Below are 25,344 nucleotides of genomic sequence, written 5' to 3'. Positions count from 1 at the left end.
GTAAGACAGCTTAGGGCCTTGAGCATCTGTGCAGCATGTGTGTAGACATGTTAGCCAGATTGTCACAGACAAGACAGCAGCAACAGCCCAATCACTAGGAAGCACACAGAGGTGAGAAGACAACAAAACTCAAGGCCTTGAGATAAGCAAATAGGAACAGAATTGTAGCAGTGTGTCAACACTGATTTCATCACAGACCTCACTGATCCTAAAGAGCTGCATGTCTGCAAGTCAAATGCAAGTAAATTTTGCACAGCAGCCTATTCTGGCTTTGGAAGGAATAATCCTGATTTTTATCATACTTTGATTTTTAAAAGTGGAGCCTGAAACAAAAGAAGGCCACCCTCCTCTAAGAAAGGGCGGTGTCTCCCAAAGCAAGGACAAACAACAGATGAAAGCCGAGGGCCTGAATGGTGAGGGAAAACAACAGAACCAGTTGAACCACTGCCACTGAAGAAATTCAAACACACCCTTGTACCTCCAAAAAAAATAGGACTACATAAATTATGGAAGCAGTAGGATGCCAAAAGCGACTTCTAACAAACAGCTCCATGTGATTGCACCGAATAGTGTGGGCCTGAACGAAACACTGTTTCATCATCCATTTTAGGTTTCCTTTTAATGGCAGCTTTCTTGCTTACTGATTTGGCTTTATACACTATTCTCAAGAACACCACCCAGACATTTGCTGGGGTCTTTTTGGTTTGAAACTCATCCAGGAACTGCCCTACTACTTGGTAGGCAGGCACCTTTCTAAAGATATTCTTTAACATCAGAGTTAATTCTTACCTGACAGTCCGTCACGTTACAGTAATTTCAAATACAATCTTCAGTACATGAGATGCCACAGAGGGTAGAGGTGGAGGTAAAAGACTAGACTTGCATTTTAAACAAGACCCCCAAACGACACTGAAAATTATTTATGCAAATAGTTCAGTGTGTGCCTTCCTGACTCTATTTTTACAGATTCACAAAACAATGATTTAAAATGTCTTTTTTTTGAAAGCTAGAGAATGAATGCTGCATCTATAACCTGTGAGAAAACAAAATTATAAGCTTTTCCACGCTTTAAAGCTTCTCCAAGCCTTCTCAACATGTACAGTGGTTTCTTCCCCCTGTATGTTGCTTTCTCGTTAAATGGCACATATTAAATAACACAACAGGACCACAAAATCCTATGCTCGTTATGCTGGCACCCTTACACCACAACAGTACAGAAACATCCCAAACATAGGTCACCCCAGAGATGGTGTCAGAGTTTATTTGGCAACGTACTGGGTTCTGTGTGAAGTTCACACTCCCAGTGTGAGGGCACTGCTGGGCAGAGCTATGATCTGTCTGTGCAGGGAGGGAGAACAATGGGTGATACATTTAGACTCAGGGACCATCAACGTTCATATGAAACATTGGCTCAGCTGTTATATAACTGAGCTACATACTTTAAATTCCATCACAGAGCCTCAAAGTAAGCGAGAAGCTGTACCTGGGCCCTGTGTCACTTCCTTTCCTTTAGTAACTTCTCTACCCTCCTCTGCCTTCCTCTGCCATGGTAACATCTGCTATTTCTCAGCAATAACTATAGTCCTTGTTGAGGCTTGCCATGTGTGCAGCTGTGCAAACAGTCTTGCAACCCACTCTGCTCATATCCCAGGTGGGAGCAGCTGCCTCCTGTCCTTTAAAAAGATGCCATGGGTAAAATGTTTAATAGGAATTCACAAGAAATGTTCATCACTTTTGCTCCCACAGAAACCCATTCCATTTCTCCCTCATTCTTAGTTATCTGTTCATTCACCAAGCAGGTGAATTACGCTTTCTCTGGGACAGGTTTCTAGTAGGGCCTTATCTTTGACAAGCTCACCATTCAGCAGGATAAATAGATAGAAAACAGAGATGTAAAGCTATGCATGAAGCATTGTTAGATAAAAGGAAATGTCAGAGAGGATTTCCCAGAAAAGATAGGTGCACTGTCTAGAAGTGGCTTAACCAGTAAGCCAAAAAGTATGTGATCAGTTGCTAAGTGAATTTTAGAAGGAATAGTTAGCACAGGAGTTTCGGAAGCAGAGCCACTGTGACTGTAGCTGTGATAGATGCTTAGCATTTGTCACCTCTCTAATGCCCTTATTGCCTACTGAAGTGAATCTCAGAAGAAATACGGAGGAAGATATATCTTAGAAAGATAAACTAAAATTACACAAGCTAATGCAAAACTGTATCATCTCTTTCTGGCTGTTGTGTCTTTACTTAACATTGGGAACTTAGGCACTCAAAGAGGGAATCATCTAAACCCCAGCAAGGAGTGTATTTTTTCACCCCTGCTAGAGATACCCCTCATAAACTTAAATGACCTTTAGATCACATTCAGGATCCATGTAGAATGAGGCCTCACAAGCAATCCTGTAATTCAAATGTCAATCGGGTTTTCTCATCAAGCTGAGACTCATGAAGGAGATAAAAGATGATCATGATTCTTTGTCTCCCAATAAATCTTTCCATAGGAAAAGTGAGCAGGCACATCAGTATTCCTAAAGCAGCAGATGCCGACAGCCCAGAAGTGGCACAGATCCCTGCACGAGACCCTCACTGACAACCCTGCTGTCAAGTATTGCTCTCACAGGGTCATCAAACCAGCAAGTTCAGGCTGTACACCATCCTGAAAGCTGTATCCAGGCTTCACCTGGCTGACTCTTTTACCTGAGATCACGTCACTTTACAGATGAGACCAATCTAACTGGCCAAGATTGTCGGCAACGTTGTCAAATAAGAAAAAGTTAATTATTAGTGAATAGGAAATTTCAAAATCCTTGCGCTCAAATCTACTTCATTATCCACTGATTGGCTTAAGTTCATAGTAACACCTCAAACAAAACTACGAAAAAGCAAAAGAAAACAAATGCAGAAAGGAAAGATAAATGAAGAGTTTCAAACAAGGCATCTAGCCAAGATTCCAAGAGCACCATTTCAGTATCTGAATTGAAAAATGGTGATTTGAGCTTCACATTTCTAACCTTTGATACAACTGAACAGTCCCACATATTCATCCTTCCTGGAATCACTGAACAACAACCTGGGATTGCTCACTTAACTGCTCCACAGCCAAGCAGGAGGGTGGAAAGCAGGAGTGCCTGAGGAAGTCACTCTCAGATCGGTTCTTGCTGCAATGCTGGGACTACCTCAGCTCAGCTACAGGCACCTCCAGAGGCACTCCAACTTCCCTTGTGTTGTTCAATATATGTATGAGCTGAATCACCCTTTACCAACCTTAAATTTGTCTTCAAAGCTCATTGATGATTATCTTATCAAGGCAGAAGGCTGAATTTTCTAAGGTTTGAACAAATCCTCTGGAGCGATAATCTCTAGGTTTGAGAGGCAGCTAATCAAGTGATTTCCCACTCTTTCTACCAGATTAATGCTCCCTCAGGTTTTCTCCCATTTGTTACAAAAGCCCCTCAAGTCTGATGAATTCCCACCTGCAACACAGACACATATAGATACTCACCTATGGGCATGTACATTCACGTATACACACACTCACATACACAGACATATACTCACATACGGGCATGCACATTTACATACAAACACACTCACATATATACAAACATGCGCATACACACTCAGACACAATACCACACACTCTTATTCACACTCATACCCACATACACAGACATACCCACAGACTGTCACATATATACACTCCCACTCATCCATTCACGTACATGTATGCACACCATACACACAGTCAATCTCAAACTATTCCTGAAAATGAGATGAAAATAGCCTTTCCTAAACATATTATTAAAACATTTTGGGCCTGGCGCCATGGCCTAGCAGCTAATGTCCTTGCCTTGAATGCACCGGGAACCCATATGGGCGCGGGTTTTAATTTCAGCAGCCCTATTTCCCATTCAGCTCTCTGCTTGTGGCCTGGGAAAGCAGTTGAGGACAGTCCAGGGCCTTGGGACCCTGCACCCATGTGGGAGACCTGGAGGAGCTCACGGCTCCTGGCTTAAGATTGGTGCAGAATCCGCTGTTGTGGTCACTTGGGGAGTGAATCATTGGATGGAAGATATTTCTGTCTCTCCTCATCTCCGTATATCTGACTTTGCAATAAAAATAAATAAATCTTTAAAAAAACATTTTAAGTTGGGCCCGGCGCCGTGGCCTAGCGGCTAAAGTCCTTGCCTTGAAAGCCCCGGGATCCCATATGGGCGCCAGTTCTAATCCCGGCAGCTCCACTTCCCATCCAGCTCCCTGCTTGTGACCCGGGAAAGCAGTTGAGGATGGCCCAAAGCTTTGGGACCCTGCACCCGCGTGGGAGACCCGGAAGAGGTTCCAGGTTCCCAGCTTCGGATCAGCGCAGCACTAGCCCATTGCGGCTCACTTGGGGAGTGAATCATCGGATGGAAGATCTTCCTCTCTGTCTCTCCTCTGTGTATATCTGGCTGTAATAAAATGAATAAATCTTTTAAAAAAAGCATTTTAAAGTAATCTTGTTTCTTTACACATTAAGGGGGGAAAAGACTATTTTGCAACAATATGCACGGAATGACACCACTGCTATAAGTAAGGCTAAGTGCTATTTTAAAGGACTGAGCAAAGATGTCTGAATTGACCAAAACAACTGCCAAGTTGCCCAGCCCTGCTCTACATTCTGTTTCTCTTCTCAGTCCTGAAAGCCTTGGTCTGAGTTCTCATTCTCCCCACACTGACCTGCCTGTGGGAGGCAGGGGCCCTCCTACTTTCCATTACCCGTGAGATCATTCCAAAGGCTGCATAAGAACAAGAGACCATTTCATCCTGCTGCTCACCAAGGGCCTCCCACTAAGTGCCTTCAGGGATAAAATGTCAGTGTCAAGCCTTCTTTCTTCCTAAGAGATAGCACAAGGAATGAGCTCATCCTTCAAAGCCACCTCACCTCTGCAAACAAGGACTGGTCTTGTCTATCTTAGACCATGCAAGATGGTTTTCAAACCATTCTCCAGGAACTCATGCAGGAGTTGCCAAAATCGTACCAGTGAATATTCAAGGTCATATTATGTTCAGAGTAATACTACCACTGCCTTTTTCTTCATCACTTTCAGTCTTCTATGAGTACACAATGGCTTTTTAGAGGCTGCATGACTTTTATTACTAAAAACCAAATGCAGAAGCATAAATGAGAATCTAATCACCTTTATTTGAGTCAATCATAATACTGTTATTCTTATTTTGATTATGAAAATATAGTATCTTTCACTTTGACATGTCAACAGGAATATTATTATTTAATAAATTAAATAAGCAATCTAAGTTTTCCCAAAAATAACTGCAACATTGATAAACACTTATAGGTGCCAATCATATATGCTAAGGCTCTTTGGAGTCCACAGTTTTTACCAATTGTCATGGGTCATGAGATGGAAAAGCTTCAGAATACAGCACATAAAAATGACAAACACACAAGACCCCCATTTGCCACTAACTACAGATTAAGCAGTTTGTGATCTAATCTTATCATTCTACCACCCTCAAGGTTGTTCCTGCCAAAGCATCACCGTCAGGTGGTCCGTTTTCCTCTCAAATAGCACCCCCCTTTATTCACACATACATAGCATAGAGCAAAACGAAACAAAAATTCTTTCAAAGGTATACATTTCTAAAGACAGTATTGTGGCATAGCAGGTAAAGTCACCACCCACAACACCAGCATCCAACATGGTTGCAGATCTTTGTATCAGCTGGCTGTAATTTTAATTCAGTTCCCTGCTAATAGCCTGGAAAAACAGCAGAAAATGGCCCAAATATTTGGGCCCCTGAATCCATGTGAAAACAGGAGTGAAGCTTTTGGCTCCTGGCTTCAGCTTGGCTCAGCCCAGTCCATTGCAGCCATCTGAAGAGCTCGTTCTTGTTTGTTCTCTCTTTATCTCTCTCTCTCTCTCTGTCTCCCAGCAACACTGGCTTTTGAATAAACAAATAAATCTTTAGAAAATAATGTATATTTCTGCCAAGATTCAGAAGTCCAAATACTTAAGAACCTCAATGTTTGTCTCTAATCTTTTGTTTCCTGCTCTAGTGTCCTCGAGCAGCTACATGAAGTCTGTTCTAAATACATAATTCTAAGTCTCATATCTCACCTTCTTGGTGACTTCGCAATCAGAATAATCTCTATCTAGTTGCCGCTTCCTCCTCTCAAGTTACTCATCTCTTCTCTATTATGTGAGGTTCCATTTGAAACCTCACCTCCTTTGTTCACTGCAAAGGGACTTTCAGATGCCACAGAAAATGGAATTAGAAGATAGTTTTATTTGCGTGTAAAAAATTTTGTGAAATCCTTGCATAGTTTCTTATAACACATATTTCCCATGAACCTCCTAAAATTACATATTATTACAGTTAACCTGTCCAGACACCTGGACCCATAGTATTTGCTTAGCTTTTACTGTATGCTTCCTTGTGTAACTATCAGTTTGTGAACCGACAACTCTTTCATGAAAGCATAACATTTGCAAAGAATCGACTTCTTCCTTTTTGTATCTTCCTCAGCTTTTCATAAGGCGCTAGACATGTAAGTTATTCAATTTATAAACTTTCATTAAATTGAAAGATGAAGGAAAACGGGCTAGATAGAACTAAGTTCAAAACTATCATATACTATGAATGTAATTCTGAGAACTATGAATCAGTAACCTGAGAGTCACATACCAGGAATTCTAAAGAACAAGGTTTCGCAATCACAAGTTGATTTCCATCATAGCCTATCACTCAGTTCATGAAATTTTCCCAAGATCATCTTGGTATTGTGCTTACATTGCAAGAAAGTTAATACTGTGCTCGTTTCAGCAGCACATATACTAAAATTAGAACAATACAGAGAAGATTAGCACGGCCCCTGCACAAGAATGACACACAAATTTGTGAAGCGATCCATATTTTTACAATCAACAATCGCAAGAACTTGGAAGCAACCTAAATGCCCATTAGCAGAGGACTGGATAAAGAAACTGTGGTTCATCTACACTATGGAATATTACTCAGCCATTAAAAAAATGAAATGCATTACTTTGTGGCCAAATGGGCCAAACTAGAGACTGTAATGCTAAGGGAAATAAGCCAATCCCAAAAGGTCAGATATCATGTTTGCTCTAATATAATATAATATGATGTCAAATCTAAAGATATCGCATGTGAATCTTACTCTGTGTTAATCAATGTTACTTCATACCTACTTGTACCTAATGTAACAAGGACTTGTGATGTAATTCATTAATTAACCATCCACAGGAGGTGGATTGTTTATAACCACGTGAGATAGTCAGTGTCCATTTATAACTGTTCTTGGTACAGCCCATAAACAACAAAGGTCTAATCCTCACTGTACCTACATTAGGACCCCAGGATACAAGAATTAACCTACAACAAAAAGTTATTCTCCTACATAGCTGGGAGATACTCCAGTGGAAGCATGATGGACTTGGGAAAATTCACGTTGGACATACATTATGATTCTAGAGAGAACAAAGGGGAGGGGAGGGAGTTTGGGAAAGGAGAAGGGAGAGCCCACCATCAACTAAATTTTACCAAAAAACAATAAAAATTATACAAAAAAAAAGAAAGCTAATACTATTTTCCAAGTTTGCCCTAAGAAGTATACCTATAGTGCCCAGCGCAGTAGCGTAGTGGCTAAAGTCTTCGCCTTGAATGCACTGGGATCTAATATGGGCGCTAGTTCTAAACCTGGTAGCCCTGCTTCCCTTCCAGCTCTCTGCTTGTGACCTGCGAAAGCAGTTGAGGACAGCCCAAAGCCTTGGGACCCTGCACCCACATAGGAGATGCAGAATAAGCTCCTGTCTCCTGGCTTCAGATTGGCTCAGCTCCAGCCATTGCGGTTACTTGGGGAGTGAATCATCAGATGGAAGATCTTTCTGTCTCTCCTCCTCTCTGTATATCTGACTTTCCAATAAAAATAAAAGTAAAAAAATCTTTAAAAAAAAAAGGAATATACGTATAGGCTATGATGGAAATCCAGGTATGAGTAGGAAGGGGGAAATCATACAGAATTCAGAAATTAAAGATAATAGAAACTTCATTACATTCTTCTGCTTGGATAACATAAGCTAAATTTTAACGTATTCTAAAGTTATTTTCAAAACCCACGGGTCTGCAAAGAAAAGAATCATTGGTTTTCCCTGAATTATGTTAGCCACTAGGTTAATTGAACTTACTTAGTTGTATAGCTATAAAACATTTATACAATCTTCCAAAAGGTTTTCTTTTAATACTTGTTTGTAATGAAAGAAAGTGTGTGAGAGAGAAGAGATAAAAAGAACACATTTCCACATACTAATTCCACTCCCCAAATGCCTACCCAGTGTTGGAGTCAGAAATCCAATCGAGGTCTCCCACACAGGCTGTGGGAACTCAGTCACTGCTGCCTTCCAGGGTCTGCAGCAGCAGTAAAGCAGCATTAGGGCTAAAGCCAGAAACAGAACCCAGGTCCCCTGGTATGAGGCATGGATGACTTAGTCCATATCTTAACCACTAGGTCAGATGTCCACTCAAAAGGCTAAAGCTGTTTTTCAAGCACTTCTTCAGTCAACAAATATTTCCTGAGTTACAGTTTCAGGCTAGTCCTTACCAATCCCCTAGTACACATGTTTACATACTATTGCAGGCAGTGTTCAGATAAAAACTGGGTAAGTGTAGCATCATCCAGTAAATGCTAGGGTAAGAGCCTTTAATGCAAAGCCAAGATAACTGACCCAAAGTCTTTCTGGAGAAAGCAGCATCTAAAACAAATGTTAAGGAAAAGTAGAAATAAGGGTGAAGAAACATGGGCATGGGAAGAGATGCTGCCGGGTCAAGACAAACATCGACAAGAGACTGGGAATTTATTCTGACAGTAATGGGAAGCTATTTGAAGATGATGACTTGGTCAGATGTGCATATTAGAAACATAAGTCTAACACACATGAAGGGTAGGAAGAAATATCAAGCAAGACTGGATGCAGAAAGCAACAGTAATAATATGTGTGTTAAGTACTTTCAGCATGCCAGACACAAGGCACAATGGCTAGATATGTGATACAATTTCATCTCCAGCACAAATCCATAAAGTAGGTAAAAATTTTCCTTATTCCCAAAAGAGGATATCAGAATTTAGAAAGATTAAATAAGAGACACAGAGAAGTTGCTATAGCAGGACTTAAGTGCATTTGATATCATGGAAAATAGGGTGGAAGGTGAGGAGAGGAGTAAGATGAAAAAGAGGAGTCAAGAATATTCTCCTGTTTCTCATTTCATTCAGCAGCAAATGGTGAAGCTTATTAATGATATTAGGCAAAACAGGATTACCAGAAATACTGATGAGGAAAGAGATAGAATTGAGTTCTGCCAGGAACGGGCCTAGGTCTGTTGAGTTGCTGAGGAGATAACATTAGCCATCAATCAACACCTGAATGTGCAAGGCTGAATTTCAAGAGCGAATTCTGAACCAAGACAACTCACATAGAAACCATCTACACACTGAGAGCCACAGGACTGCAGGTTAAATTAGCTCTGATAATAGAAGGCAGACTTGAGATGCAAGCTTAAAGAATACTAAGATTTTTTTTTTAAAGATTTATTTTATTTTATTACAAAGTCAGATATACTCAGAGGAGGAGATATAGAGAGGAGGTGGAGCTGCTGGGATTAGAACCAGCGGCCATATGGCATCAAGGCGAGGACCTTAGCCACTAGGCCACGCTGCCGAGCCCAAGAATACTAAGATTTAAAGAATGAGTAAAAGAGGGCCTGGTGCCATGGCCTGGCAGCTAAAGTCCTTGCCTTGAATGCACCGGGATCCCATATGGGTGCCAGTTCTAATCCCGACAGCCCCACTTTTCTTCCAGCTCTCTGCTTGTGGCCTCGGAAAGCAATTGAGTACAGTCCAGGGCCTTGGGACCCTGCACCCACGTGGAAACCCAGAGGAGCTCCTGGCTGCTGGCTTTGGATTGGCACAGCATCAGCCGTTGCGGTCCCTTGGGGAGTGAATCATCGGATGCAAGATCTCTCTGTCTCCTCCTCTCTGTATATGTGACTTTGCAATAAAAATAAATAGATCTTTAAAAAAAAAACAGTGCAAGTTGTTCAAGGAAAGAATGTGCTTCAAGCAGAGTGTTTAATCAACATCTTCAAACAGAGAGGTAAGGTGTTAGACACATCCATTGTGTTTAACTATTATTTAGAAGGTATGGAGTGACCCTGAGTAGAGCAAATTCAAGGAAGTGGTGGGAGAAGTCTGAACACAAGATGTGGAGTGGCTGGGAAGTGAAAAAACAGAACTGGAATTCCTACGTTCCACAGTCCTATTACACTCACAAACTATAACATCAAGTGCATGGAACATTCAGGGGCTCACAGTGCACTAGACTCATTAATATACATCTGCTTTAAATAAACACAAGAGAGAAAGAACTAAGCATTCCAACTTGAAATGTCTCATCTCTCAGATTCAAGCACTTGGGGTGAATTTTTCCAAATGACTGTGCCTCTCTTTCTGGGAAAACTGATATGTGTTAAATTCTCTCACAATCTTGTTTTGAGTATTAAGTATCACTAATCAGGAAACAACTTTGTAAGGTGGAAAAACAGATGCAGAGGAAGTAATATTAGACTTTAAAACTTGCACAGGGAAACCTTCAGAAGAAGAAAAAAAAATTTCCTTCCTCCTTCAAATGATTGTGCTATTAGCTTCAAGAAACTGGCACCCATTCTACCTTGACATCCTGGCCCAGAGATTTTTGGAAAACAAACCAGTCCTCTGTGGAATGACATTTTTCATCTTGAGAAGCAACAGGGCGTGGAGCACAGGTAATTCCTGTCACCCAGAGCAGAACCCTGCTTCTGCTACTTATGAGCTATCCAACTCCTTGTGAGTTGCTTAACGTAGCCATTGCTGGGTTTTCTCAAGGGAACAGCAAGAATACTTACCCTGTGGGATTTTAGGATGACTAATGAAATTTCATATGAGGAAACACTGAGCACAATACTTGGCACAGGAGGAAACACTCCATAAAAGTTAGCTATTTTTCCTGTTAAGACAGGACTTGCCTCCCCTGCTAAAGTGAAGGCCCTACCCATGACATATACCTTAGTGGTCTTGATCTCAAGGCCAGGGACAATCAATATGTGGAAGTGAAGTGACTGAAGGGTACACCTACATTCTGAGAACTCTATTCCTCTATAAAACTGTAGAGCACCGCAGTTTCATATACAAACTCAATTCTCTAGCATCATGGATATCATGTACCCCTTCATAAAAGAATCTGTCTGTTGAGTAGGTCATATGGCCATAATGTCTATTAATCACAGTGTGTTCCTAAGTCAGAATACAACTACCGGGGTTATTTTCACATGAAATTTGCTCTAACCTCTTTCCCTGACCTTGGAAGACAGTAACGCCAAAATGGCTCCTACTCTCCTAGCAACTAACAAGGCTCAGCAAGCATAAAGGTTTCTGGATCTTTGGCTTTTAAAACATACACAGGGGTTTATATAGATTCAATAGTATATATATATAGACTCAATAGTAAACCTAAATTTAAAATTATGATGTTTCCAAATTCTAGAAGAATAAGGTAGATTCCTCGCTACTCACATTTCAGTAACAGTAAGAATTTTGGGCCAACATAACAAAACACAGCTAACTAGTAAATATAACTCAAAAATTTTCTAGAGGGAAGGGAATACAATTTCAATAAATAGTGAAATATTAAAATTATTGTGTGAGTTTTTATACCTAAGGTCTACATTATCTGGAAGTTACTGGCCAGTGTTTAACAAAAAGGAAATAGAGGCAAACATTAAAAGCATTTCTTGAGGTAAGAGACACTGTGGAAATGAAGAATTAAACAGAAACCACTGAACGGACTTATTTCTGAGTGAACATTTTATTCTATTCATTTTTTCTATCTTTTATATAGCTTTGCTTACTTGGATAAATTGATTAACCCCAAGGCACTCAGGTCTCCAGTGCAAGCGAATTTTGCAGGGGGTAATGTAGCTACATCAAGTAAATCAGCATTATGATAGTAACTATATATTTAGTACATAGTTAAATAGTAACATAGTACTACTTATGTAGTTTACATACATTATTCTTTTAATTATTTGTTGTTTAAAGTAATGCAAGAAATGAAAAACATTACATTTTTATTGAGTTGGTACATGTAAACTAAATTTTTATAAGTGCAGAGACTACAGCACATGCTCTGTCAATATAATTACTCTTATTTTTTAGTCCAAACCATCTTATATGTAAAGCTCATTTTTTTAATTCACAGATTTGCAAACCAAGAATGAAAGAGATTAAGTCACTTGCCCATAACTTCTCAGCTAATAAGTGACAAAATTAGAATTTCAGCCCAAGTTGGTCTGACACTATAAGTAAAAATTATTCACCATTATACTGTATTCTCTATTTGTGTTTAAAGATCTAAGAAACTCACTAAGTAAACTTATGACAATTCTGGATTATTAATTCAATTCACAGAAGTAAAGCCTTATAGACCTTATCAATGCTCACCTGATTTTTTTTTTTCTCTGAATATTCAGTTAGTTACACAATCAAGAAAAAAAGTCAAGGTGCTGAATTATTTGGATTTTGAATACATCATTCTACCTTTTAGGTTAACACCTTTGATCTCAATACACAAATTTCTTTTTTTTCCTTTCTTAAACTGCAGGCCAAGAAAACAACAGAAGATCTTTAGAAAGAGATCGAAGCCAAATGAAACAAGGCTCCATTCTGAAGGTTTTTCAGGGTTCACAAATCCCATCACCATAGAGATAATTCAATGATAGCTTCATTTCCTTATAAAATAAATCTCAAGTCTCAGAAAACCCATTTGGCAGTTGAAACAGAAAACTGGGAATAGTTGGTGAATAAATTAATTAGTTCCAATTGCCAACAGTAATTTACTGTTATTTCAAGTTGGAAATGAGAAAATTTGCAGCAAACAAGATAGTTTCTAAGGCTGTCTAGTAATATTTTCTTTTTTTGAATCTGTCATGCTGTGACTGATCTTAACAGTCAGCTTTCATTCAAAGATGCATATCCCCAGAGGAAATGCCACTTGCAAAGTCTCAACTGCCATTCACGTTAAGTAGGGATTGCTGTTCCTTTACCTCGTGAACATAGACACTTCCCAACCTCAGGCCTTACTTTCCAGTCCTCTTTGCATTCCCATTTTCTCTCCCAACTCTTACTGCCAACAAAAGAAATTGATAACACAAAAAAATCCAACCCCTGAAACTAGAGCAAGAATGAAAAAGCAATGGGTACTTATGATGTAGAAATTAAGTCCCTTTCCCTTAGTATCTTCTAAGATAGGTCTAATCAGGAAACAGGAATATATCGTGAGCCATGGAAAGCATGATACGCAAAATCCCACTCAGAACTCCACTTTAAGCATTCTTTCCTTCAGAAAGATCTATACCAGTTGAAGAAAGTTTATTTGCCCCTCTACTGCTGAATGAGTGAGCAAGAACCCTCTCCTGGGCCCAATGTCTATAGTCAGAGTTAGGGAATCTATTAGAGGTCAAAGTTCACCTACTCTGCCATTCCTGCTTCAACTCATTTTCCAGTACCTCCCCAAATACCTTTCCCACTGAAGAGAAGTATAACCAGAGGGGTAACCAATGATTGGTAACTTTTGCCTGTACCTAGCAAATATGCCATTCAAAATCTGAGTCAGTGGTCTCTGAGAATAAAAAAAACTTGATTGCCTGGACTATAACTCAAAAACTTCACTACAGCATAATGTTTAAGATTGCCTGAAGTTCTCCTCTTACTTCATGTCACTGGTCTGGCTGCTACATTTTTCTTATGCACAAAATCTAGGTAATTTAGGACTTTTTCCCCATAGATCGCTCTATTAAACCTGATAGCACCATAAACTTGTCAAAAGAGGTATGCCATATAACAATAGGTTAACAAAACTTAGTTATAATTATTCATCTTATTTACAAAAGGGTCCCTGTGACTTGAAAAGTGGTCAAAGATACAACTTTGGGAATGAGATACAAAAAAAAAAAAAATTCAGAAGTGTTTTTCCTATATGATTTCCACACCTGCCATCACAATCAATGAATTATGAGTGCCCTCATTTCCCCCAAACCCAGCCATCAACTGTACACAATCAGCTGCCATGAGAGTGAAAGCAACAAACAGACCAGGACTATTTTCTAGGAGGATGCTTGTCTAGAATTCTAAATGCAATCTTGCCCTGCTCTGTCAGCCTTCCATTCTCTCCCAATCCATCAGGTCGGAAGGCATTCCTAGCATGTTAACCCCAATATTTTTCAGCACTTAAAGGCCATGAAAGAAAAAAAACACATGTTCTGTATCTCCTTTACCCAAAGTCAGTACTTCTGAGAATCTCCTTCATCCACCCTTCATTCCCTCCATCAGAGAGAAAAGGCTCAATGGCTGACAGCACACACCAACATACACACACAGCATCTGTTTGCTACACATCACTACCTTCTATCACATAATAAGGGTCCAAAATTTCCTTACTGTCCCTCTCTCTGACATTATAGGGCCAAAAAGTAATTAAGGAAAAGTTCTGATAATAGACAGTTATGCTGCTGCAGGTAAAGATCATAGTAACTCTCCCTGGGGTCTTCTCCATATACTTCATCTACAACTGCTCTTCCAAAAGGTTCTGGAGGCAGAGCCTTCATATTACCTTCAGTTTCCAGATCTAAGTGGTCATCACAGCTCATGTAGTCCCCTGCAGCTGTCTCCCTAAATGCAGTCATGGCCCACTCCATATTCCACACTCCCAGGTCCAGTAGCATCCCACGTTTATGATTTTTTAACAAGAGTTAAATCATTCTACTCTGTATGACATTAAGTGTGCATATGTCATATTTCCTCCAATAAACTATAAAGTCATATGAGGCCCTAAGTGATGTTACTCATCTTAAATGATATTCATTTATTTATTCAAAACCTGTTTCATGAATACATGATATGAAACAGGCACTATGGTAGTACTTAAAAGAGATGAGTCAGCCCATTGTCTTTAACTTATTTAAAATCCTCTAAAGGTTGATGGGAGGCAGCCTAGGTTATAGCCACATAAATAGAAAATTGTAACACATATAAAATCATTTATATAACATAATTATAGCATATATTATATTATACAATATTACATTACATTAGTTTCACGGGCACAAAACAACATAAGTTCACATGGAAAGGACTCCTGATACACTATTGAAGAGGCCAAGGCTGATGCCAAGTCAGGCCTATGCTGTGGTGGCACTTAGAGAGTACAGACTATAAGGAATATAGTATGGATCAGTGGCACAAGGAGAATACAGGAACCAGGTCATACATGGGCTGCCAAGCCATGTCAGCTAGTGTTTGACATTTCTCTCCAAGGCATTTGGCTGTTCAAACAGGATGAGTGAGAACAGTTACAGGTGTACTCTGATCACACTAATCAGAGTATAACAGTAACTCAAAATGTCTGCTGGACATATGAATAGTTAAGTGATATCAGTATAATAAAAATATTTCAGGAATTCAGAAAAATGGGGAAATACCTGAATCAGTATGGATTGTGGCATCCCAGAACTATGTATTGGCAGACTTTAATAGGAGATTATTAAAATACGTTGTTCGGTAGGGAAAAGAACAACACTCCAGTCAGAGGCAAGAATAGTCAAGAAAGATAATGACCTAAGCAACAGGTCAGCATTGGAACGAATTCACACTAGAACTAATACTTGTGTTGATGGGTACCAGGTCAGGACAGGCAGACTGGCACAGGAACAGCAGCACTTAGAATGGTAGGCTCAGGATTCAGACTTTACCAGTGCAGAGACAGTTTATACAGTTTTTGAAAAAAAAAAAAAAAAAAGAACACTTGGGAACTGGCATTGTAGTGCAGTGGGTAAGGCCACCATTTATTATGTCAACATCCCATATGGGCACCGGTTTGAGTCCCAGATGATCATTTTCTGATCCAGCCCCCTACCAATGGCCTGAGAGAGGCAGCAGAAGACAGCCCAAGTGTTTGAAGTCACTGTCACCAACTGTCACCCTGACGCTCCTGGCTTCAGCCTTGCTCATTGAAACCGTCTGGGAAATTGGCCAGCATTTGAAAGATATTCTCTCATTCTCTCTCTCTCTCTCTCTCTCTCTCTCTCTCTCTCTCTCTCTCACTCTCATTCTCTCACTCTCACTCTCACTCTCACTCTCACTCTCTCTCTCCCCTCCTCTCCTCTTCCCTCCCCTCCCCTCCCCTCCCCTCCTTCACTTCTTCCTTCCCTCCCTCCCTCCCTCCCTCTTTCTCTTCGTGGCTCTTTCTAATAAATAAACTCTCAGAGAATAAGAAAGACAGAACTGTATTGCTTTAGTAAGACTGAAGATAAATTGGGAAAGCTTTAAAACAGGGCTTGGTCAAACAATAGGAATGTGTAAGAAAAAAAAAACTTGTAACAGAGATGAGCTGTAAGATGGTTTTCAAAAGAATTAGGAGGAAAGACAAGCAAAGACTGAAGGTTGAGTGTCAGCCTGAGATAGACAGCTTCACACTGGAACCTGACATGCAGTCACACAGAGCCAGCACCCCATAAACATCCCTTCAAGCCTGACTGGATGGAAGCATTCCCAACAGCTTAGTGGGATAATGTGGAGATTGTGGCTTTTTTTCCCCCTTTATCAAGATGCTTACCCAAAGCCTTATCCTAAGAGGCTGGAAAGAACGTGTTAAAAAAAAGAGGACCTGAAGGGAAGGGTACACCTGGAGAGAAAAAGAACACATGGAAAAGCCAGAGACAGCCACAGGAACATTCTTAAACTCCCTAGATTACCAGCCAAGAGGTAGGTAGTCAGTTATTGAATGCTCTCCTCCACATTCCAACACATCTCTTGAATAGATCATACCTCTACACACTCAGAGAGCCACTTGGCAAAAGGGCTCCCTTTTCTCTCATTTGGGTCACCTGTTCTACCTCTTTGTACCCTTACCAGCCACAGGAACAAAAAGTACAAAGTGTGCTCTTGTCTCTAGATTGAACTTGGGTTTTTTGGTTTCCCAAAGCAACAGGTTAATTTAATAATATTTAAGAATGCTTAATATCAGAATGTTTTGCAAAATTATCAAACTTCAAAAGGTGAGTAGTCTGCTCCTGTGAGAAACACTTTATAAACTGCACAGCCCTCATGCAAAAGAACAATGTCATTTTACAGGTAGATTTCTGAAATATGCTTTGAATTTCTGGCCCACTGTAGACAAACATATTGTCATAACCTTTTACAATCACAGAAAAATCAGGTTTCTCACAACAGACCACTGTTCATTCTAGTCTGTTGGCAGATGAGGAAACTGACGGCTTATTAAGGTTTGGAGACATTAATACTTCAAACCGGATGATGTCATGCTAAACCATACATGAATGCTTCAGTTCAAATCCATCAGTTACCAGCAAATTAAAAGGTTCTTCTGAATTGGCTTTTCATTTGTCTTCATTTAACCAGTGATTGTTGCTTTCATTAGGACATTTTAGAACATCAAACAGATGTTTATTAAGCCTGATTATGTGGTAAGGTTTTTTTTGGCTTCCTTTTGTTTCTAAGATAATTATGGACTTCTTCCTGTCTCTTTTTGATGCTCACAAAGGCCATCATGAGGGTGGTTAAGTATGTAAACCTAAGAATGAGACACAAGTATCAACATACATATAATTTCCTATTGCAACACCCTACCCACTAACACAAAATCACATTGCTAACAAACATAACTGATTCTCCTAAATAATGTAAGCATATTCCCTATTCTCTTTGCATGGCAGCATGTGGGTCTTCTGTCCTTTCAAAATTCAGCAACACCTCCAGACTGCAAGATAAGGTGATCATGTAAGTAAAACAGTGTGTGGGCTACAGATATGCAGCTCCAAGTTCCTCTGCACTTTTCCAAGCACATGACCACGCTTACCCAGAAATACTGGAGTCAGCTCAGCTATTTCCTCTACTTGAAAAGAAAGGAATGCAACTCCCAGGAAATACTTGGAACATTAACTGAATTACTTTCTAATTATCAATATAATCTATGGACACTGTTGTTTTTTTCTTCAGTATAGATAACCTTCCTCAGACATTAAACCAACTATAATACCATGATCAGGACCAGAAGTCCAATTTACTGTAGAACATGTGCAGAAGAGGACCCTTTTAGGTCAAAGCGAGATCACCTCTGATATCTCGTGGCCTCAAACAGTTCTGCTTCTTCCAGACTACTGGAGATTTTCATTGACTGAAGCTATAAACCTACCTACAGGGAAAAAAATCAAAGCATCGAGTTGGCTGAGTTTCTAAAGAGGAGTGGGTGACTTATGAAGAATGAGGAAATCACGCTTTATCTACTTCACCACTTCAAGAAATAGCCATCATACTGCATGGTGCAAAAATGAGGATTCCCTACACTTACCAATAGATCGCTATGTTTACCAAGAGAAGCATCTCTCATTGCTCCTACAGAGCCTAAGAACACCCTCGAGTCCAAGGTACTGGCAAATGCTTAGATAATACTACAGGTATGTACTGAATATATAAATATTATACGTCTTAGATAATAGACTTAAAAACTTGACCTGACAGGTGACCATAAACTAACTCTCAAAACCCAGTTTTCCACCAACTGGATCACCAAATCGTGTTCATGGATCAAAGCTACCTTAGTTTTCCCATCCTGACCAGAAGCCCTTCAGTTCCAAACATGCCAAGTAACATACACAGGAGCCAGTACTACAGCGTTTCTTGTTTACGGATAGCAGTGGTTGCCCACCAGGTAGCTGCTAACCAGAGTAGGTGCGATTCCTTCTTTCTTGCTGACGTTGTAGAAAGTCTGGAAGCCGCTATCTTTCAGGTAAGATTGAAGTACACGGCTCCTATCTAAAAAGTGTTGGTTACAGTGGCTTCCCGCCCTTTACAACTTCGTAACTTTCCCTGTAACAATCTTACAATCACAAGCCTCTAACCTCTCTGCTCATTAAGCATTAAATTCTACTCCTACTAGTCCTTCACTAGCTTGGGCAGGGAAATAAAGCTGCTGCCCGGGAACTTGAAAAATCTGGCAGAAGTTCCTTCTGCACTCAGCCCCAACAACAGCGGCTGCCAAACAAGATGAACACCCACAGAGCAGGAGGGCCACCCGCCATACCTGGTTGAAGTGCAGCCGGCTGGACTCCGGGGCTCCCTCGCCGGGGGCGGCTCCTAGCTGCTCCAGCAGGCGCCGGAGCTGCACCACCGACAGGCTCCGATTCGCGCCGAACAAGCTCAGCACATCCTCGCTGAAAGCCAGCCCGGGCCCCTCCGTCACCCCTCCGAGGCCAGTGGCCGCCAGCAGCAAGAGCCCAGCTACCGCCTGGCCGGGAGCCATCCTGGGCAGCGCTGCCCCCCGAGTTCCCACTTGGGGCTGGCGCGCACTGGGACGCGCGGGCGCAGTGGTGACCGTGCCCAAGGGCACACGGGTCAGGCGGCGGTGTGGGTCCCAGTCAGCCTTGGCGCGGGGTGCCCCTGATTCTCTGCCGCCTTCCACACAACAGCAGCCCGCATTGAAGTGACAGTGCAGCAGGGGGGAGTGATAGGCAGGGTGGGGGGCCACCCCCACGTGGCCTCCTGGAGAACCTGAGATAAGGGGGACAAAAGGGGACAGAGATAAAGGCCACTGGGCCACCAGCTGGCCAACCCCAGGGGTGCTGTGTGGCCGGAGACTTCGGACGGTGGACCGGGCATGAGGCCAGCCGCCCAAGAGCCTTTTGCAAACGCCCCACGGTTTGTGTACAGTGTGGTGACACACACTCCTCCCGATAGGAAGCCACAAGCCTAGTAGCTGCTAAAAAAGAACTAAAACCACACTAACTGGAGTGCCCCAGCGCCCTTTCCTGTCTCCAGGTTGTGTTCCTGCGGCAGCAAACTTAGAAGCCGGTAAACGCGTAGCCCCCAAGCAGGTGTAGCCAGGAACCCCTCAAGAGTTCCCGGAGTTTGAGCGTCTGGCTGGGTCCTGTTCCTTTCTGCCTGGATCTTTTCTCTGGGATTGGGAAGCGCCATCAAGGCTGTTTAAGTCTCACCTCTCCTGGTTCTGTCTCTCTCTGTCCGGTCTTCTCTATATATATACCTGAGACGCGGTCTCTGGGATCCGGTTGCCCTTTCTCCCTCTCCTTCGCTCTCCACCCCGTCTCTCTTTCTCTAGCTCGCTTTCTCCCCAGAGCCTTCCTCTGGCTCTTCCTCTTTATCTCTAGCAGGTCGGCAGTGCAACTCCTGGGTACGGCCCCCAGCTCTCTGCAGATAAGGGGAGGAGGGCGGGTCCCGCCTCCGCAGCACGTGGGGACTCAATCCCCCAGCCTGGACTCCAACAAGCTGCCTGGCCTGCCCTCTTCCCAGCCTCTGTGGTGCCGGCTCCCCAGCGAGGGTTACCTTCATGTTGGGGTCCCTAGCCCCCTTTGTGATCTCCGTGAGGACCACCTCTTCGTCACCTCGCTGAAACGAGCTTCCTCTAATGGAGTTTGGCGTTGGTTGCATTATCTGAGAGATTAAAAGGAACTGCTTTTTTAGTCTCACTTCTTAAAATCAGAAAAGAGGAAACCAAATCTGTGGCGTGGGGGCCAGCCAGCTGAGCCAGCACTGCCCAGGCAGGCTCTTCCTGACGCCTTTCGGGATATCCGCTGATCAAAAGCAGTGTTTATTTGTTCGGAGGAGGGTTCAAGAAAAGCTGACTTAGGTGTGAGGTCAACAGGTTTGTGTAATGTGAATGCAGTGTTTGGGGACAAAGGTCGTGTCTGGAAGATAAAATTGTCCAGGAAAAAGAAAAGGAACCACACTCCGTAGTTGAATAAGGGCGATTCGAATTCCAAGTTCTATTCTTGACTCAGGTGGAGAGAGTACACAGTCTTTTCCTAAAACAGCACATTTAAGATACTCCCTCCAGAAGAGGGTGAGGGGAGGGGAAAGCAGAAATCATCTCCACTTCCCATGAGGAATTTAGAAACAAGAAAAAGAATGGGAGGGAAGATTCTAGGTGGACACAACAGAGAAGGAAGGATGGAGAAGATGACATGAAGGGAAATAAGGAATTGGTGGAGAACCGGCAGTTGCAGAGATTATACATAAGGAAAGTCATCAAGTGAATTTATTAATGATTTTAGTAGCCAGTATTCTCATTGTCAGAAGAAAGAGTTGCAAATATAAAAAGGGAGAAAAATAGAATGAACTAACTCAATGATGTTGGCTTGGAATAAGAGACATCAGTATTAATGAATGGTTTGCAGGACACAGATAGATATGAATATAAAATAATTCTTGGCTGTGTCAGAAGCAAGGACTGAGATGACCACCAGCACCCCAACAGCAATGAGTGTGAACGGGACACAGAATTTGCCTTGGGAATACTGTTCCTCAGGGAATGGAGCCACGACTCCTTGAAACACAGCGGATGTCAGGACTTGGAAGGCAAAGATTAAGATAAACCTGAAGTATCATTTTGTGCTTGAAAACCAGAAAATAGACAAAGAATGTAGGAAATACACATTCAATTATTTTGAAATAACAAAGTACCAGGTCAGCAAATTATGTCCTCTCAAATGGCTCAGGGAGAGAAAAGATCATTTTACTGTGCTGGCAACTTTTGTTTAAGATATGCCACCATGCCATATGGGAGTACCAATTCCAGTCCTAACTGCTACATTTCTGATCCAGTTCCAAGAAAACTGCATGAGAAGGCAGCAGAAAATAACCCAAGAACTTGGGTCTTTGATACCCAAATAGGAGACCCAAATGAAGTTACTGGCTCCTGGCTGTGACCTGACCCAGCCCCAGCTGTCATGGGTATTGGCACAGTGAACCACCACTAGTAGATTGTACTTTTCTCTCTCTGCTCTTTGGAAACATTTTGCAATGGGAAAAAAAATTTAACTTTGAGTACTAAGAAACAACAAAGAAAAGTCATGCAATCAATTGTACTGAAAATTAGAATGTTGCTAAAATGCCAACTCAATAATTTTCCAGCAAAAATAATTTAATCTTGCATTTTTTTCCAGCAGTTGCATTGTATTTCATGCTATGTGGAAATGCATGCATGGAAAACTATATCTTTTTTTGTCTTTAAAAAGCTTGTAGTTACAGGTTAAAAAGAAGTGAGGGGGCTGTTCCCACAGCAGTTGTGGAGGTTCCAGGCAGAGAACTAGGAGCACCTGAAACTTCAGGTAAAGTGAGCAAATAATTCACAGAGCACATAACCCTTGTGCTGAAGGAAAAGTAAAACTTTGACAGAAAGCAAGAAGTGGATACACATTCCAGGAAGAAAAAAATGCAAAGTAAAGGTCCTGCAAGAGCTAAAAGAAATTTCTTGGTACTGGAGACCTTGGGGCAGAAAGGCAGGACCTGTTCAAACTGGGGAGGTGGGGGGCGAGGGAGTCCTTAATTCTTATTAGATCAAAAAGCCTTCATCAGATGTTTGGCTTGGTGGGTAACACACTTGTTAAGACACCTGTATTCTCCATCTACCTGGGTTCTATGCCTGGCTCCAACTCTTGACCCCAACTTCTTACTAAGGCAAATAAGGGAGGCAGCGATGATGGCTCAAGTACTTGGGACCCTGCAATATACTTGAAGACTAAGATGGAGTTCCTGGCTTCAGGCTGGTACAACCCTGGATGTTGCAGGCATTTGGGGAGTGAACCAGAAAATGAGAAGATAGGAGCTGTTCGTATCTCTATCTCTATCTCTATCTCTATCTCTCTCTCTCCCTCCCTCCCTCCCTCCCTCCCTCTCTTCATCTTTCCCTCTGCCCCTCTCCCTCTTACTTTGAAAGAAAATTATTTTCAAAAAAACTTAATGCATTAATGCTCCAAAGTAATATTTATGATCATCTACACTACATTTTTTAAAAGTCTCATAGAATTTAAACCCCCTTTTTTCCATTACAAGTATCAAATAATACTCATTCTTCATTAGTAGCAATATGTCACTCTTAAACCTATCAAATAAGAGCAAGATAATGATTCTATCTAGATCAAGTATGCTTATTCACTCACCAGTGCCAGAGATAATATATAGGTAAAAATCAGATTTCTGCAAGGCTTTTCTGAACATAATTCTTAGTGTATAAAATGTAGATTAAAATAATATTTGCAGGTCTAGCATGGTAGCATAGTGCTAAAGTCCTCACCTTGTACACACCAGGATCCTATATGGATGCCAGTTCGTGTCCTGACAGCCCTGCTTCCCTTCCAGCTCCCTGCTTGTGGCCTGGGAAAGCAGTTGGGGACGGCCCAAAGCCTTGGGACCCTGCACCCGTGTGGGAGACCTGGAGCAGGTTCTTGACTCCTGGCTTCAGATAAGTGCAGCTCTGGCCATTGCAGATGCTTGGGGAGTGAATCATTGGATGGAAGATCTTTCTCTCTGTCTCACCTCCTCTCTGTATATCTGATTTTCCATCAAAAACACAAAGATTTAAAAGTAATAAATAATTTAAAAGTAAAAAATAACAGGGAAAAGCATGAAGTATCTGGGAATAAACCTAACCAAAAATGTAGGAGACCTATTTGAGGAAAACTACAAACTACTGAAAAAAGAAATTGAACAAGATCTAGAAAGATGGAGTAACATCCCATGCTCCTAGATAGGTAAAATCAATATCATTAAAATGTCTATATTGCCAAAAGCAATATATACATTCAATGCAATTCCAATCAAATTGCCAAAAACATTCTTCATGGAACTGGAAACAATGATCCAAAGGTTCATCTGGAAACACAAAAAACCACGAATAGCTAGAACCATCCTAAAGAACAGGAAGTTAGCAGGGGGAATCACAGTCCCGGACCTCTGGACATACTACAGGGCAGTGTTTATCAAAACAGCCTGGTACTGGCACAAAGCTAGAGAGGAAGATCAATGGAGCAGAATAGAAACACCAGAAGGGAACCCAAACAGGTACAGTCAAATAATCTTTGATAAAAGGACAAACGATAATCCAGGCCAATGGGAAGGTCTCTTCAATAAATGCTGTTGGGACAACTGGTTGATAGCCTGCAGAAACAAAAACATAGACCCACATCTCTCACCATATACTAAGATCAAATCTAAATGGATAAAAGATCTAAACCTGCATCCAGAAACCTTCAAACTTTTGGAAGAAAATGTTGGAAACACACTGCAACACTTAGGGGTAGGCCCTCACTTCCTAAAAAAGACTCCAAAAGCAGTAGAAATTGAGACCAAAATAAACAATTGGGACTTCATCAAACTAAGAAGCTTCTGCACAGCTAGAGAAACAATCAACAAAGTAAAAAAGCAACCCACAGAATGGGAGAAGATCTTCGCGCACGACATAGGTGATAGAGGACTAATCTCCAGAGTATACAAAGAATTACAAAACAGCCAAAACACCAAAATAAACAAGCCACTCAAGAAATGGGCACGGGAAATGGGCAGACATTTCACAAAGGAACAATCCCAAATGGCAAATAAACATATGAAAAAATGCTCAAGTTCCCTGGCAATAAGGGAAATTCAAATTAAAACATCAATGAGATACCACCTAACGCCAGTAAGGGTGGCCCACATGAAAAACACCAACAACACTTGCTGGCGAGGTTGCAGGGAAAAAGGAACCATACTCCACTGCTGGTGGGGCTGCAGATTGGTACAGCCTCTATGGCAATCAGTATGGAGAATATTCAAACAACTCAAACTCGACATACCGTATGACCCAGCTATAGCACTCCTAGGAATATATCCAGAACACTTGTTTTATGAGAAACCAACATGCACTCCTATGTTCATAGCAGCACAATCAGTAATTGCAAAAACATGGAAACAGCCAAAATGCCCATCAACAGAGGATTGGATAAGAAAGCTATGGTTCATCTACTCCATGGAATACTACTCAGCTATTAAAAAAAAACAAAATGCAGTTCTTTGTGGCCAAATGGGCCAGACTGGAAACCATAATGCTAAGGGAAATGAGCCAATCCCAAAAGGTTAGATACCACATGTTTGCCTTAATTTAATATGATATGATGTTAAGCATATCATGTTATGTTATGGATATTATGTCATTTGTAGTATATAAACTAAAATAGAACTGTGAATGGGGGGGTCACAGAAAGTGGTTAAGAAATCGCATTTATTTTTAGCATGTTGACTGCTCAATATCATGTCAATTCAATCCATAATGATGTTAATTGTTGCAGATGGTATATTAGTGCTTTTATTTGACCGGGAAGATGCTCTGCTGACTCTGCCCTCAGACCAGAGAGGGTCTTCCCAATAAGTAGATGGACTTGTCTGGACTATGGGATGTT

At 41.4% G+C, this 25,344-nt stretch overlaps 1 protein-coding gene and 1 non-coding gene across 3 annotated transcripts in view; one reads left to right on the top strand and one right to left on the bottom strand.

Moving 5' to 3' along the window:
- Nucleotides 1–20,606, bottom strand: part of SLC39A8 (solute carrier family 39 member 8) — a 76,483-nt gene extending 55,877 nt beyond the window's left edge. Inside the window, exons 1-2 of one of the 2 annotated variants that reach the window (XM_058666995.1) lie at nt 20,456–20,606; nt 19,200–19,666 (exon numbers count right to left, since the gene is read on the bottom strand). In XM_058666995.1, coding sequence (XP_058522978.1) covers nt 19,200–19,418 — 219 coding nt within the window. In that variant the 5' untranslated portion in view covers nt 19,419–19,666; nt 20,456–20,606. Of the gene's footprint in view, nt 1–19,199; nt 19,667–20,109; nt 20,346–20,455 lie in introns of those variants that run through there. The other variant, XM_058666994.1, reaches the window with a different exon arrangement.
- LOC118759031 (U6 spliceosomal RNA) lies at nt 6,807–6,913 on the top strand. Its single transcript, XR_004995939.1, has one exon. It is a non-coding gene; the product is annotated as a U6 spliceosomal RNA (small nuclear RNA).
- Nucleotides 20,607–25,344: the final 4,738 nt, after the last annotated feature.

The sequence above is a fragment of the Ochotona princeps genome, chromosome 7, assembly GCF_030435755.1.
Source record: "Ochotona princeps isolate mOchPri1 chromosome 7, mOchPri1.hap1, whole genome shotgun sequence".
NCBI lineage: Eukaryota > Metazoa > Chordata > Mammalia > Lagomorpha > Ochotonidae > Ochotona > Ochotona princeps.
This window is presented reverse-complemented; position numbering and strand designations above follow the sequence as displayed.